Raw genomic sequence first — 15,226 nt, forward strand, 5'->3', positions numbered from 1 at the left:
TTTCGCAGGCCATTAAATCTCATTATATTTTACACAATTTTTTTCAAAATGTAAAATAAATCCTCAAAATTTCACTTTAATACCTTCAAAAAAACAATAAAAGAGAATTTCACATTCCTTCTATGAAACATTCCCTAATTTCCATCAAGAGGACAAAGGTGATGTCAACTTTTTCAACCCCACCCAAATCGCAGCTAAGAATAAAGCAATATTTTACATGTTTTGAAAAGTAGTCTTCCTTCCTTCAACTACCACAAGATTGGGTGGTAATTCCCCTAATTCAACTAATTGCCTCTCTCCTTATAGATTGGTGCTTTGGTGGAATGCTGATACATTGACCAACTGTGCTATTATAATGACATGCGTTAATATAATGACATGAGTTGGCACTTCACTTTCATATCACAGCTTGATTAGTTAATAAATCTCTTAATTATAACCACCTAATTAATAATAATCCACTTGCATTTTTATAAACAACTAAACAAGTTAATCAATGAAAGACCATCACATCTCTTGCCACTTGCACGGCCCTCTTGAGTTAAATTTATTTTTTTTCGTAGAAGACATCTACAAAAATACAGAAAACAAGTTTAAAAAATAAAAATCTTATGATTAATTATTTTTAAAAATTAAAAATTTTGAGACCATGACATCATGTGTCCAAGGGGTATTTGATAGCTTAGTTATAATAGGATTTATTCATGAATTTAGCATAAATCAATCTAGTCATGAGAAAAAACAAAAAAAATTAAATCCAATCGTTTTGTTAAATCGATTTTTTTTTGTCATGTTTTTACTTTTATTCTCGTATTCAGACTTTTTTAAGACGGCGAATTTAAGATATTCTTCTGTCGTGCTGTGAGCGTCTTCTCCATCGTCAAGTTTTGTTTATTTATTTTCCTGAAACTAAGGGTCTGTTTGGGGCAGCTGTAGCTTAATTGAATAATCTGTTGATAAGCTGATTAAAAATAATCTGCTGATAAGCTAAGTACGGTGGCTATTATAAATTTTTATGTTTTTAGAAAAGTCAGACTGCTGCTAGAAAGCTGCCACCACATCTAAATATGTGCGGTGTGAAAACGTTGTTTTCAGCGTTTTCAAAAAGCATAACTGCCAAAATGTAGTTAACCCAAACAGGTTATATGCGTTTTCAAAACGCCACCGCACTAAATAGGCTGCCCCAAGCTGCCCCGAACGGACCCTAAATTTTATTTGAAGTTAATAAAGGCAGCAGCCCTATGTTTATATGCTGATTTCTTACTTCAAATTTGGGTAAATGGGAATATATTTTTTGAGAAAAATTATATAAAGAAAAATGAACGGACCCTAAATTTTATTTGAAGTTAATAAAGGCGGCAGCCCTATGTTTATATGTTGATTTCTTACTTCAAATTTGGGTAAATGGGGATATATTTTTTGAGAAAAATTATATCAAGAAAAATATATAAATTATAAAATGTGACATGATGATAGCCAGCTGAAAATTAAATATGTATTAATTATATTCATTTAAATACATTATATATACATTAAACCTTGTTAATGGTTGCCTACTTCATATGGGTCAAACACTTGATGGATATATATTCTCACGAGGCATTGAATCCCTTACGAAAAAATGTATTCCTTAGTATTTTGCTATTTTATTATAAAATTGCAGCAAATGTCTTCATATATTTATATTTTGCTGTAAAATTATTATCGGTACCAAATGAATTCGTGTTTTACTTTCTATGACTATTCTTCTGCTAATTACATAGAATGATTTGGTGTTATAACATGAGGTTACAATTTTAAATGCATTTATATTAAACGTGTCATGATTTTTTCTTAGTTCATTTCAATCAAAAGTAGTACAGAAAAAATTGAGTCCAATATTGTTTCAGTATTATTGTACATAAAAAAGGTGCATGCACTGATCTTAAAGAGATCTAATGATCCAGAAGAGAAGTAGACGGAGGCTGCCCCACTGCCAGTAGAACGTGTGTCCTACCTTACGAGTCAAGCCAAATAGGACTAAACCAACCGATTAACAAGGTAGATAAGAAGACAATCAGATAATCCAAGCACGAGCCCTTCCGACCAAAAGTGAGACAAAAAAGTTTCTGAGCCAACCATTATAAGAAATAGAGCTTGATGAAATAGCATAACCCTCATTAAAGCTGATCTAAACGAAGATTTAGCTCCATAAAAGCATCTCTGACCATCCTGTGGAGTCTGCAAAGACTCCTCACTAGGGATTGAAGACGATCAACTAGGTTGGATTATCTGATCAAACCCTACCAATCAAGCTCAACCGATTGAGTTTACCCTGTCGACTGAAAGTCAACTAAGCTTAGCCTGTTAAAGCAGAAGGCAACGGGATGATAACTCTGCTCTTGTAAAATACTAGAAATAACCAAATACAAACCCTTTTCAAACGAGGCTAAAATTGTATTATCTTCTCTATAAATAGAATAATCGTTTTATGAAGATGACATAATTTATCATTATTCATTTCTCTCTCTCTCCTCATTCATGCTCTATTTTTTTGGTAAGATTCATGAACAATCTCGTATTCAACATCGAACCTAAAAAATGCATTGAGTGTGGACCAAGCCACCAATAAGAAGAGGAGGCATGTACGTATATATGTATAAATATATACATGTATGAATATTTATATGTATGCATATATGTATGTATGTGTGTGTGTGAGAGAGAGAGAGAGAGAGTGTGTGTGTCCGCCCAAGCTCGCTACTACTTATCAAGTTCTTCCACTGAGCTTGCATGCATTTATCCAGCTGCATTGATAAGTTTGTTGAACGAACCTTAAAAGACGCCTGGATGATAGCAAGAAGTAAGCCTCAACACATCACTGTCCATGCCCATTTATGATTTAGATGACATCCATCGTGATATCTGATAAATGATAAATCTCAACTGGCCTCCTATAATACGACTTATAATTTATCATTTTCCTATTTTTTCTCTTTTTCTATTTTTTCTCTTTTTTTTTTTTTTTTGTAGCACTATAAGGGAAAGAATGGTGAGAGTTATCTAAAAAAAGGGAAGGGGAAAGAATGGAGGATCCACCGGAGTGTTACACACACAACCTTAAATCCTCTACTCATTTCCACCTTTTCACTTGACTAGCAAGATCCGTCTCATTCCCAAATTTCACGGGTCCCTACATTCTAAAAGATCCAAATATATATATATATATCATGTATACTTACATCCACATAAGTTTAGGACAGGAACTGTAATGTACAACACAACCTACAAATTTGCATTGTAAGTGAAATCGACATTACGGACGCACTCGCGTGATCTGTTTCATCGTTCGGAGTCATTCGGGGCGGAGTCATTCGGGGTCATCTTCATTCGGGGTCATCTGGACCACTTTTTCAACAATTTGGGTCAAAACGATAATCTGTATATTTTAAGCCCGCAAGCGAAACTGTGATGCAACGAGCGTCTTCTCCAAGTGGAATCGACGTTCTGAATTCACTTGTGTGGTTTGTTTCGTCGTTTGGGGAAATCTGAACAAGCTCGCTGATGCTCAGGTCAATTTGAGCCAAATTCGTGCATGGCGCGCGATAATAAATTTTCGTCAATCACAGGTGGACACCTTATACTTATGACATCCAAAAATTGATGCCAACATGGGCTCATATAAATTTCACTAAAAAATTAATATAAAATTTGAAATGATGGATTTGCTCATCATAATTTTGTTTTGTGACTTGTGTGAGGTTATACTGATAGAATATTATCGCTTACCTCTGCTGCAATTTTACCTTTAAAAAAAAATACTCGAACCGTCAAAATTGTTTCCATCTAAAGAACGTAACGAACCCCATTTTTGCGAATTAAACTAAATTCCATCACACAACATGTTTGCAATTATCCATCTTACGACACATTTTCACAAGAAGAATGCACCACGAAGAGCATTTTGCAATAAATGCTTTTTTGTTAGGGCAAAATTTTCCTACTCAAATTTATTGCATTGTAATAGTGGCAATTACTTGACCCATAAGTTTACATCTATGCTATTCTGAAAGATAATATTGGCCACTAAAACAGAAAAGTTATCTTAAATTCTAAAATAAATTTTTACAACATCAGCATCAATTTTCTTAAAAATTATTACTAACAGGTGCCGTACACTTACCAAACAATGATGGATAAAGAGTCACGTCACATACACTAAGAGTGTGTTTGAGACAGCTGCAGCTGTTTGAAGATGCAACTATGAAGTTGTCATGAAGAAATTAATTTTCAAAAAGTTACGATAAATATTACAAATTTATTTTATTTTCAAAAAGGTATATCATATCTCTTTGGCAGCCAACACATATTAATAACTCAAGTTAAAAAACAGTAAAAAAATAGTTCTTCAAACAAAACTATAATGGGAAAATTGTCCCAAAAAGTCTTTAAATTCATGATCACGTGACCTTCCCATCCATGATTATCACATATAATAATTTTAGTCTTTTCTACATACATAGCACTCGAAACACTATGATGCTCCAATGGGAAACCGCTAACATATTCTACCACTTTCAACAGTGATCATTCGCTGTTATTTCTATACTCGTTCAAAAACAGGACCCAATCCTAGCGTCAGCGCCTTTCCACAACTTGAACTGATGGGGATGCAACTAATTAATTACGACAAAGCAACACATAAACACTTAATTAAAAATCAACAAGTTGGTAATATACGAACAAAACCAAGCAATGAAGACTATTGTTTCCTAGTATATTCCCACTTCAATTTTCCGTGTGAAATGCCTCCATTTTTAGTCCCTCCAATAATTATGCCCTCCATGGAACCCACTTCCATGACTTAATCTTTCTTAATGCAAAGACTTATCTCCTAAACTAAATTTCTGATAACCGCGTTATGCGCGGCGAACGACGGCTATAAAGCCCAACCTCTACTTGGCTTACTCCTCCAAGTTTTCCTAAGCAGAGCTTTGAAGTTCTGTATTCTCATGGCGACTGCTCCTCCTCCTTCTTCTCCTCTTTTCTCCTGTTGTGTTTTTCTCAATGTCTTCCTCTCTTTGCTTCTGATAGAGAGGAGTTCAGTTGTAGCAGCTCGAGGGCTCGCCGGGGAACACCATGTCATCGACGTCAAGTCACTATTATCAACCAGCAGCAACTGTTCCTTGCCTGACAAAGGTTTGTTAGCCATTCCAATACTTTATCAATGCTCTGTTTGATTCTATTTTTATTTTTTTGTGAATAATTCAAATAGCTATAAAACAAAAGCAACTATGCTTATGTATTTTATTATACTTTAGTTTTAATAGTGATATCAATACAATCAATATAGCTAAAATACAATAAAACTCCCATGTAGTCATGTGACACTAAAAATTTAAATTTTAAGAAATGAATGAGATCGGATATATATCACCATCATAAACGCAATGCAAAAGCAAAAGATTCCAACGTTTCCACATATCTCCAATCGATGCGTATTAACAAGCTGTACCTATGGCGACAGGTGCGAGCCCTTCCAAGCTCAAAGTGGTCCACCGGCACGGCCCCTGCTCATCCCTGCCGCGCCAGAACAAGCCATCCCATCTGCAACTCCTCCGTCAGGACCAATCCCGTGTCGACTCCATCCATTGCCGCTCCGCCGCCGCCGCCGCCCCGGTTGGCGGCTCGCTCTCCGCAAAACTTCCGGCCAACACCGGGACTTCTCTCGGCAGCGGCAACTATATCGTCACCATAGGCCTCGGCACCCCTAAGAAATCATTCTCCGTCGTCTTCGATACCGGCAGCGATCTCACCTGGACCCAATGCTTGCCCTGCGATAGCTGCTATACCCAAAACGACCCCCTTTATGATCCAACACAGTCCTCCACCTTCACCAACATCTCCTGCAACTCCAACTACTGCACCCAACTCGATCAATCCAGCTGTTCCTCAACCTCCACCTGCCTCTACCAGGTACAATACGGCGACAATTCTCAGACTCAGGGTTCCCTCATTCAAGACACATTGACTTTCTCCTCCGATTCCATACCCAATTTCCGCTTCGGTTGCGGCCATGATAACAGCGGGCTGTTCGGAAAGGTTGATGGGTTATTGGGCCTTGGCCGAGAACCAGCTTCCATTGTCTCGCAAACGGATCAACTGTACGGCAAGGTATTCTCATATTGCCTCCCGTCGACGTCCAGCGCCGCCGGATACCTGGAACTCGGCAGCACCGCCGCCGGAGTTCAGTACACGCCGATGCTGACGAACCAGAACCTGCCATCCTTCTACTTTCTCAATCTCGTAGCCATTTCAGTCGGCGGTCAAAAACTCGCCCTTTCGCCCACAGTTTTCAGCAACCCCGGAACCCTGCTGGACTCCGGCACAGTCATCAGCCGTCTCCCGCCGACTGCCTACGCCGCCCTCCGTAGCAGTTTCCGGCGATATATGACCAATTACCCCACAGCGCCGGCGCTGTCTATACTCGACACGTGCTATGACTTCACCAACTACCAGACGGTGAAGGTTCCGTCGATCGCCTTGTTGTTCGGCGGCGGGGTGACCGCTAATTTGGATTTCAAGGGGATACTTTACGTGGCCAGCATATCTCAAGCATGCTTAGCCTTCGCCGGAAATAATGATGCCGGTGACGTTGTGATTATTGGCAATGTGCAGCAAAGGAGGTTCAATGTGGTGTATGATGTGGGGAATTTAAAGATTGGATTTGGGGCTAATGGTTGTAGTTAGTCATTAATTAATTAATGTAGTCGATTAATTAGACTGGATTATTGGAGGGGAAATTAAGAAAGGATTAGGTTTCGGCAAGCTTTCTGCAGAGTTGGGGAATGTGGCAAAAGTAAATGTTATGTAAAATAAGAGTTTCAATCATTGCCAAACTTTAAGTAATATTAAAATATGAAATGGAAGATTATTTAGGTGTGTTATCTTATCGAGAAGATTTTAATTGTTGATTTAGGTGTGTTATCTTATCGAGAAGATTTTAATTGCTGATGAAGGTGGGGCAGCTTGTGCGTTTCAGGATAAGTTGTTTGTTCTGAGACGTGACCCGCAGACCGACCGCAGGGGTACAGGATAAGCTGCTTATTCTGAAACGCGGCCCGCAGACCGACCGCAGGGGTACGCAGGGGTAGACCCGCGGTCTGCGTTTAATGTAAAAACTCAAACGCAATTTCGGATAAGCTGGTGAAATGCACAAACCAAATAATACGGCGGCGTTTTGAAAACGCCGCCCGCACTTATAAGCTGTCCCAAACGGATCCGAAATTTCTTTTTTTTTTATTATTATTATTTTGTTTATATTTTTATTGAGCACGTACTACATGTATAGATAACCTAATTTAAAGTTATGCAGTATTTTCTACTTTTTTTAATATTTTTATTTTTTTTCTTAAATAATAATGAAAAAATTAGGAAGAGAGGATAAAATTATTTATTTATTGATAATTATTTATTTTTTTAAAATGAAATTTTGGCTGCTTTTTGATACATCGCGCATCTTATTTGGAAGAGTCCAATAGCTAAGTCAATAATTAGTGAAAGCAATTTTAGTATTGATTAGTCTGGTAGGATGGCATCTGCAGGTTCATACGAAAAATCTTTGGTTTACTAATGACAGTATTAGATTGAGATGTCGTACCTACTAATCATTTTCATTATGGGCATTTACATAGATACCGCCCAATTTTTATGTATTTGCATGTCAAACTCCTAAATTTTGTTTATTACATTTTTACGATCAAATCTTTCGTATCACATCAAAATACCATCATATTTTTAACTTTTAAATGGTGAAATTCAATTTTACATGCATAAAAAAAGATGGCAAGCACGTACTTAAAAGTTGAAGTTTAGATGTTAGACATGTAAATTCATAAGAATTGTGTGGTATGCATGCAAATATTCCAAATTATAAATTCTAATTTAGGGTATCAAATAGGTGAATCAGGTTTAGAACTCATTATAAATTGACCCAACTCGAAACTTCATGATCTGAACCCGACCCAAATAAATTAAATGGGTCAAATTCTTAGGTTGAACTCCACCCAAAAGTTAACCGAATAATTCAAGTATTACGTCTAATTATTAATATAATTGATTATGATCAACATGTATTGCCCACAAATTTGCCCATAATCTACTAAAATAAAACAATCATAAAAAATAAAAAATAAAAAAGAAAAACTATTGGTAATATTAAGTGTTGAATCTGGATTTATCCATAGAAACACACCCTGAGAGTTAGAGCTTGTGAGGAGAGAAGAGAGGGAGAGAGAGAGAGAGAGAGAGGAGCGTCAGAGAATCGTCAAGTGTTAGGACCCACAAGGGTGAGGATCCCAAAAATTCAAGAACCCCTGATGTGGTAGAAATCAAGAGTCTATTTGTTGATGTCATTACCTCATATTTATTGGGGTCTATGAATACAATTAAATATAAGGAAAAAACAGTTATTGTAATTGTATGACTGATTGTAAAGAGATTACATGGTAACGAAAATAAAAAATCAGAGTTTCGTTGATCGCTCAAAGCTTTAAGGTCAGCTTGCTGTTGTGGATCAGCCGTCAGATGTCTACGTCGTTCGGTAGTGACGGTCGACTGTATCTTCTTTGTGAAGAATTGGTTGCTTGAACATGACGTGTGGATTTCACAAGTTTTCTTATGACCGGTAAATCCATTGGTCAACATATTCTGCTGGACAAAAGATTTCGTCGGTCAACTTGTTATGTCGATTGACTGAACTGAAAAGTCGATCAACTACTTGCTAATGAGTTACCTGTTTTGTCGTTTGGAACCTCACTTGTGCTTCTTTATTGTTGACCGTCCAATTTCTTCGAGATTATTGCATATTTGTAGCATACATATTAGTTCTTCAATTCTTATGTTCTTTGAACGTTGGACGCACCAGGCGTTGTAAATCATGGACAACTCACACAATTATGCGTGGCGTATAAAAAGTATCGACATATTAGTTCTTCAATTCTTATGTTCTTTGAACGCTGGACGCACCAGGTGTTGTAAATCATAGACAGCTCACACAATTATGTGTGGCGTATAAGAAGTATCAATATTAGAGTCTGTTTGTCGATCCTATAAGGAACGAGATCAACACAACTAGAAAAAGTTATAGCATGCAGTTGTTAGTCCTGACATAAAAGGTTAATGTTTTGAAGTTTAATAAAAGTTCATGTTAGCGTTGGAGACTAATTTCGCGCTTGCTCCCGCCTCCTATGTTTCACGAAACGACACCACTCCCACTCCCGCCTCTCGATCGCAAAACCCGAGATCCGCTGATCTCGCTCCTGACTCCCATGAATGGTAGCGACCGTGACCCTGCGGTTTCGCAAACTACTCCCTCCTCCAGGTTCGCGAAATGACGCCCCCCCTCCTCCGTCACCTTTAAGTTGCGAACAGAAGAGGAAGAAAATTAATGAAGTCATGTTTTACGTGTTTTTCTTCGGGTTTCCTCAGGATAGAGGAAAATAAAGTGCAAGAAGTAGTTCTTTGCATCAGAAGGAAGAAGAAAGAAGAAGAAGAAGATTGTCCCCCCTTTGCTTCTTCTTGGTAGCTTGTGGTAGAAGAGAAATTGAGTTTTGTGTGTTCCGTTGTGTTACTGTTTTTTGGTGTGAATTTTCTCGCTCTTTTCTTCGCTTCGTCAAAGATCGTTCTAATCATTAATCATTCTTCTGTATTTGATTTATATATATACCACAACAACTAGTATAGTTCACAATAACTGGTATCAGAGATTTGTTTCAGATCTGAGAAAGAATGATGGCTGCAGATGAAGTGAAGGTTTCAGAGATTGAGAAATTTAATGACACAGATTTTAGTTATTGGAGGATGTAGATAGAGGACTACATCTATGGGAAGAAATTTTATCTTCTATTATTGGGGAAAAAACCTGAAAGGATGGATGAGGTTTAATATAATTTGTTGGATCGACAAGTCCCGAGGGTTATTTGATTGACCCTATCAAAGTTCGTTGCATACAACATCGTCAAAGAGAGGATGACTGCATCTCATGGCAGCCTTATCAGGTATGTATGAAAAACCATCAACGAATAACAAGGTGTACTTGATGAAGAAGTTCTTCAATTTGAAGTTGGCGGAAGATGTTTCTGTCGCTCAACACCTGAATGATTTCAATACTATCACAAATCAATTGTTGACTGTTGAAATTGACTTTGATGATGAGATACATGCGCTGATCTTGTTGGCATCATTGCCAAATAGTTGGGAAGTCATGAGGATGGCAGTTAAAGTTAGCAGTTATGCAGGTAAATTGCAGGTAAATTTAAATTGAAATACGATGATATTCGTGATTTGATTTTGGCTGAGGAAGTGCGCAGAAAAGATTCTAGCGAGATCTCAAGTTCGAGTTCGACACTTAATGTTGATTTCAGAGGGAGATGATAGGATAAGAACTCAAATAGAGGAAGATCAAAATCAAAGTGTTGTCAGCATACAACCTACTTGAATTGTGCAAGACTGGTCGCATAAAGAGGAACTGCAGGAATCCCAAGAAGATGGAGAATGATAGCACGAGTGTGGTATTTATAGAAGTACATGATGCAGTATTGCTAGCAGTTCATTGTCCTGTTGATGATATTTTGTTGATGATGGAAGTGAAGATGAGAGTGGGTCTGGGACACCCATTTCTATTGTTCTACAGAAAAATGGTGGAGAACCACAAAGCTATGAAGAAATATTGCAAGATGAAAGTTCGAGCAAGTGGGAGCTGACAGAACTTCCACCAAGGAAGAAAGCATTACATAACAAGTGAGTGTACTAGGTGAAGACTGAGCATGATGACAGTAAGAGGTACAAGACTAAACTTGTTGAAAAAAGCTTTTAGTAGAGGCAAAATATTACCCATGCAGTGGGAGTGTAAGCAAAGACATGAATAATCTAGGAAATAGCTTGGAGGTGCAAGGTTATTTGGAGAAACTGAAGTTGGTCATCTGGAGTGAAGATAAAGGCTTTGAGTTGCAGAGGTAGAGGATTCATATTTGAAGAAAAGGGTAACACCGTAAGTGGAGGGTATTAATTAGAGGAAGAAAATGTTGTAGCATGTGTATTGGTCTCCAAGTGGAAGATTATTAGCGTTAGAGACTGATTTTGCGCTAGCTTCCGCCTCCTATCTTTTGCGAAACGGCGCCAACTCCTACTTCTGCCTCCCGTTCGCGAAACTCACGATCCGCCGATCCCACTCCCGACTCCCGTGAAAGGTAGCAGTCGTAACTCTGAGATTTCACGAACTGCTCACACCTTCAAGTTTGCGAAACAACGCTCCCCTGTCTCCTTTAAGATGTGAACAGAAAAGGAAGAAAATTAATGAATTCACATTTTTGGTGTTCTTCATCGGGTTTTCTTGGGATAGAGGAAAAGAAAGTGCAAGAAGTAGTTCCACTCGGCAGAAGGAAGAAGCAGAAGAAGAAGAAGATTGTTCTCCCTTGGCTTCTTCCTTGTGGCTTGTGGCAGAAGAGAGATTGAATTTATTTCTCTTGTAATTTTGTCTTCTTCAGTGTATCTCGGTGTATAGTTTCTTCGGCGTATCTCGGTGTATAGTTTCTTTGGTGTATCTAGGTGTAGAGAGAGAAGAACGGAGAAAAACAAAGTGAGAGTGAGATATTCCACTTATAAGTCGAGGTGATCGACTGGTGTAAATTCCTATAGTAGTAATGTCCTCTCCACCTCCATGGACGTAGGCAATTTGCCAAACCACGTAAATTTGTGTGTTCGGCTATGTTACTATTTTCTGGTGTGAATTTTCTCATTCTTTTCTTTGCTTCGTCAAAGATCATTGTCATGTTTGATTTATATATATACCACAACAATTGGTATAGCTCATAACAGTTCATACACTAATTTTTAAAAGTGAACAAAACCTAAGTTTTAAAATAATTAAAAGAAAGTATTGTTAATTACGATGTCCCAAGAATTCTCCTTTGAAGTGGTTATGTAGGGATTCAAACTTAGTAAATGATTCAGTTGTAGGTTTCGAACAGGAGAAAAACCTTTCTTATCTCCTTCCGGCAGTCTAAGAAAGAGTGACTATTCATTTGTTCAGTTTCCTAAATCAAATAAAAAGTCCAAGATAACCTCACTCTCTAATCGATTTGCACTAATTCAAAGGAGACATTCCTACTCCAATATCTTCGTGTGAATAACTTAATCGTTCCTTATAGATTCCTCATGAAGTTTTATAATCATGATTAATTTTAACAAATTAACTGACCAAGTTAAAAGTCTACGAGCTCCTAAGCTATTCCAACACCATGTAAAAAATTCACACCAGATTTCCAGGCCCTTATCCTTGCACTCCCACAACAAAAAAGAACAAAAAATCTACTCATTAAGCATGCCAAATTTCATCAACATCAACATTGTATTAAGAGTAGAAATCATACACAAGAGTCTCACAATTGTCTCTTAAAGAAAAACAAACAAAAACTCAATATACTTTTGTTCTTTAGGTTCAGAAAGTGCAGATGAATTACAAGCACACTCATAATACCATAATCTCACAATCTATCTTTGATATTGCTTTAAATCACTTTGGTTCTATTTGGGGCAACTGCAAATTAATAATAAACTGCTACGCAGAAGCTGCTGCGAATAAGTAGGCAGTCTTTTTGTTTTTTGCAGTTTGAAAACAGTTGTGCTGCAGTTGTTTTTAGACAAATATCCGTTTTACCCCTATATAACAATGTTGTTTGCAACAAAATTATCATATTAATATAATTTATACTTTAGAAGCAAAAATGCAGTGCATGACATTAAAAAAAGATATACACCTTACTTAACAGTGAGTACCATGATTACTAAAATTAAGAAAAAAACTATCAAAATAATATTTAATAATATGATAATATTATTTTTAAAATAGATATGACGTATGCCGCGAGTTAAGTTGTTCTTCAGTGATACTCTCCTTGCCCGATCACTCTCGACGGTGGAATATTCCATCCTATCTGCCAACCGAAAAAACTCATAATTTTTTGTGATTTTCCGCAGACACATGTAAAACTGTCTCCCATAGCTAGTGACTGACGTGAAGTTAGCACAAAATTTTGAAGTCCACAGTGCTTTGCAGTTCTCGGGAGGTACTAAAGAGCTTATCTTTCCTGAATGCTTCAAAAGGCATCCTATTAGAACTAACACAAGTAAAAATTGATAAAAGTAATTAATTATAGTTTTATGCAGTTGTGAAGTCTTAGAGAAGACAACATACCTTATAAAAAAGAGTTCTCGGTTGCCTTTAAGCCGCGTAATATTATGCTCATGTATTTTGTATATGCATATCACCAAAAAAGACCATCCAGAATAACCTTAAAACCCATATTATCAAAAAAGAGACAGAAACTTGGTTGCCTTCATTCGAATATAACATGTGACACCAACTAATAGTGACAAATAAGCCATCCAGAAGAACTCATGAGGTCAAATGTCTCATCATAAACCTCCAAAACCCATTAAAAGTAAAATAAAAAAAATGCAAAAGAAAAAAAAAGCACTTACAAACAGCGTAAGAAACCCAAGCAATCACTATCAAATACACAATGAACATAAATTAACATGAATTGTATAAAATACAAATACATTAAACAGTGAATCTCTCCAACAATCATTAGAACTAATAATATGATGAATACTCAAATCACCCTTACGCAATCACATTCATAATTCGTTCCCTCAACTTTGTCATCTCGCTTGCACCTTCCTCGTCTTTAATACAGGGCTCGAGAACATTATTTTCAGCTTGTGACAAGACTGTCCAAGACGATACTCATATGCCACGACATGCTCATGATCCCCGTCTGCCATACGAAAATCGATGTCGTTGCGGAAATGATGTCACTAAATATAATTGTGGAGAGTCATTGTGATAATCACAAACTGCACCTATTTGGGAAACAAGTAAGATGTAATATCGCAAAGTATAATCCATTTCTTCTTCCAAATGCCAAAAGCCCTTTCAATGACACTGCGTAAGGAGGAATATTTTTATTGTACATTTTTTTACTGCCCCACGCGACATTGTCAGCTTGCTCTAAGTCAGATATGTGGTATCTCATATCAGGATGAGGCTTGAGATACCGTCACAGCAGCAGATATATAACATCAACCAAATAACCTACCACTCTTCGGAAGCATCAATTGTTTGCTTCACCAGATCCCACCCTAAGCTTATTGAGCCTCGCTTCAATTTCTTCTATATTTTTCAATCTCTCTTAAGCTGATCCCACTTGTTTTTTAACTGCAACATATTATACTCTCTGCATGTACTATTCTTAAATTTTCTAATAATATTTTACTAACCTTCCTTATTGAAATAGGTTTTCAACCTATTTTTCAGATTGACCTCATTGAGCAAATGTTGTAAAATATTAATTTTGCCTCTTTATCCCATATTATAGATGAACCAGCCTCTTTTGTGTTGATCATTGTATTACTAGCATTAAAAAAACTAATTAACATAAATAGTAATGTCACAATATCACAAATCAAAGAAAAATCAAAATGCCACAATATTATCACCATGATCTTCACACCAACACCTCCACACATCGACACATCAAGACACCAATAAATCCACCACACCACCAACACCACCTCCACACACCACCAGACACCACAAGAGACCTTCAACACCACCAACACCTCCACCACCACTACCACTATACAAACACCTACACACACCACCATACATACACCTCCATACATTAACAACACCTCCATACACCACTATACACCACTATACACCACATAAACACCTCTAACACCACCATCACACAGACACCTCCACACACCACTACAGAGACTCCACACATCACCACACAGACACCTCACACACCACCACACAGACTCCACACACCACCAGGCACCACACAAACACCTCCAACACCACAAACACCTCCACACACAATTAGACACCACACATACACCTCCAACTCTACAAACACCTCCAAGGCCACCATCACCACACAAGCACCTCAGCACACGACCAACACAAATTCAGGACTTTTCAAAATTCAATTTCAGTTTAAAAATTGACACACAATTAGACACCACACATACACCTCCAACTCCACAAACACCTCCAAGGCCACCGTCACCACACAAGCACCTCAGCACACTACCAACACAAATTCAAGACTTTTCAAAATTCAATTTCAATTTAAAAATTCCATCAAACTATAAATCTAACCACAACCTCAACACA

The 15,226-nt window shown here is 37.4% G+C and overlaps 1 protein-coding gene across 1 annotated transcript; it reads left to right on the forward strand.

Annotated features, from left to right (window-relative positions):
- The first annotated feature begins 4,450 nt into the window (after positions 1 to 4,450).
- On the forward strand, positions 4,451 to 6,913 carry LOC110029839 (aspartyl protease family protein At5g10770-like). Its single transcript, XM_020732299.1, has 2 exons — positions 4,451 to 5,178; positions 5,507 to 6,913. Exons 1-2 carry the CDS (start codon positions 4,992 to 4,994, stop codon positions 6,727 to 6,729), a joined length of 1,410 nt encoding a protein of 469 aa, XP_020587958.1. The 5' UTR covers positions 4,451 to 4,991; the 3' UTR covers positions 6,730 to 6,913.
- Positions 6,914 to 15,226: the final 8,313 nt, after the last annotated feature.

Source organism: Phalaenopsis equestris, unplaced genomic scaffold (genome assembly GCF_001263595.1).
Source record: "Phalaenopsis equestris unplaced genomic scaffold, ASM126359v1 Scaffold000606, whole genome shotgun sequence".
In the NCBI taxonomy this organism is placed as follows: Eukaryota; Viridiplantae; Streptophyta; class Magnoliopsida; order Asparagales; family Orchidaceae; genus Phalaenopsis; species Phalaenopsis equestris.

Coding starts and splice junctions, on each gene's coding strand:
- LOC110029839 (XM_020732299.1), top strand. CDS start 4,992: ATGGCGACTGCTCCTCCTCCTTCTTCTCCTCTTTTCTCCTGTTGTGTT. Junction 5,179..5,506: donor CTGTTCCTTGCCTGACAAAG/GTTTGTTAGCCA, acceptor CTATGGCGACAG/GTGCGAGCCCTTCCAAGCTC.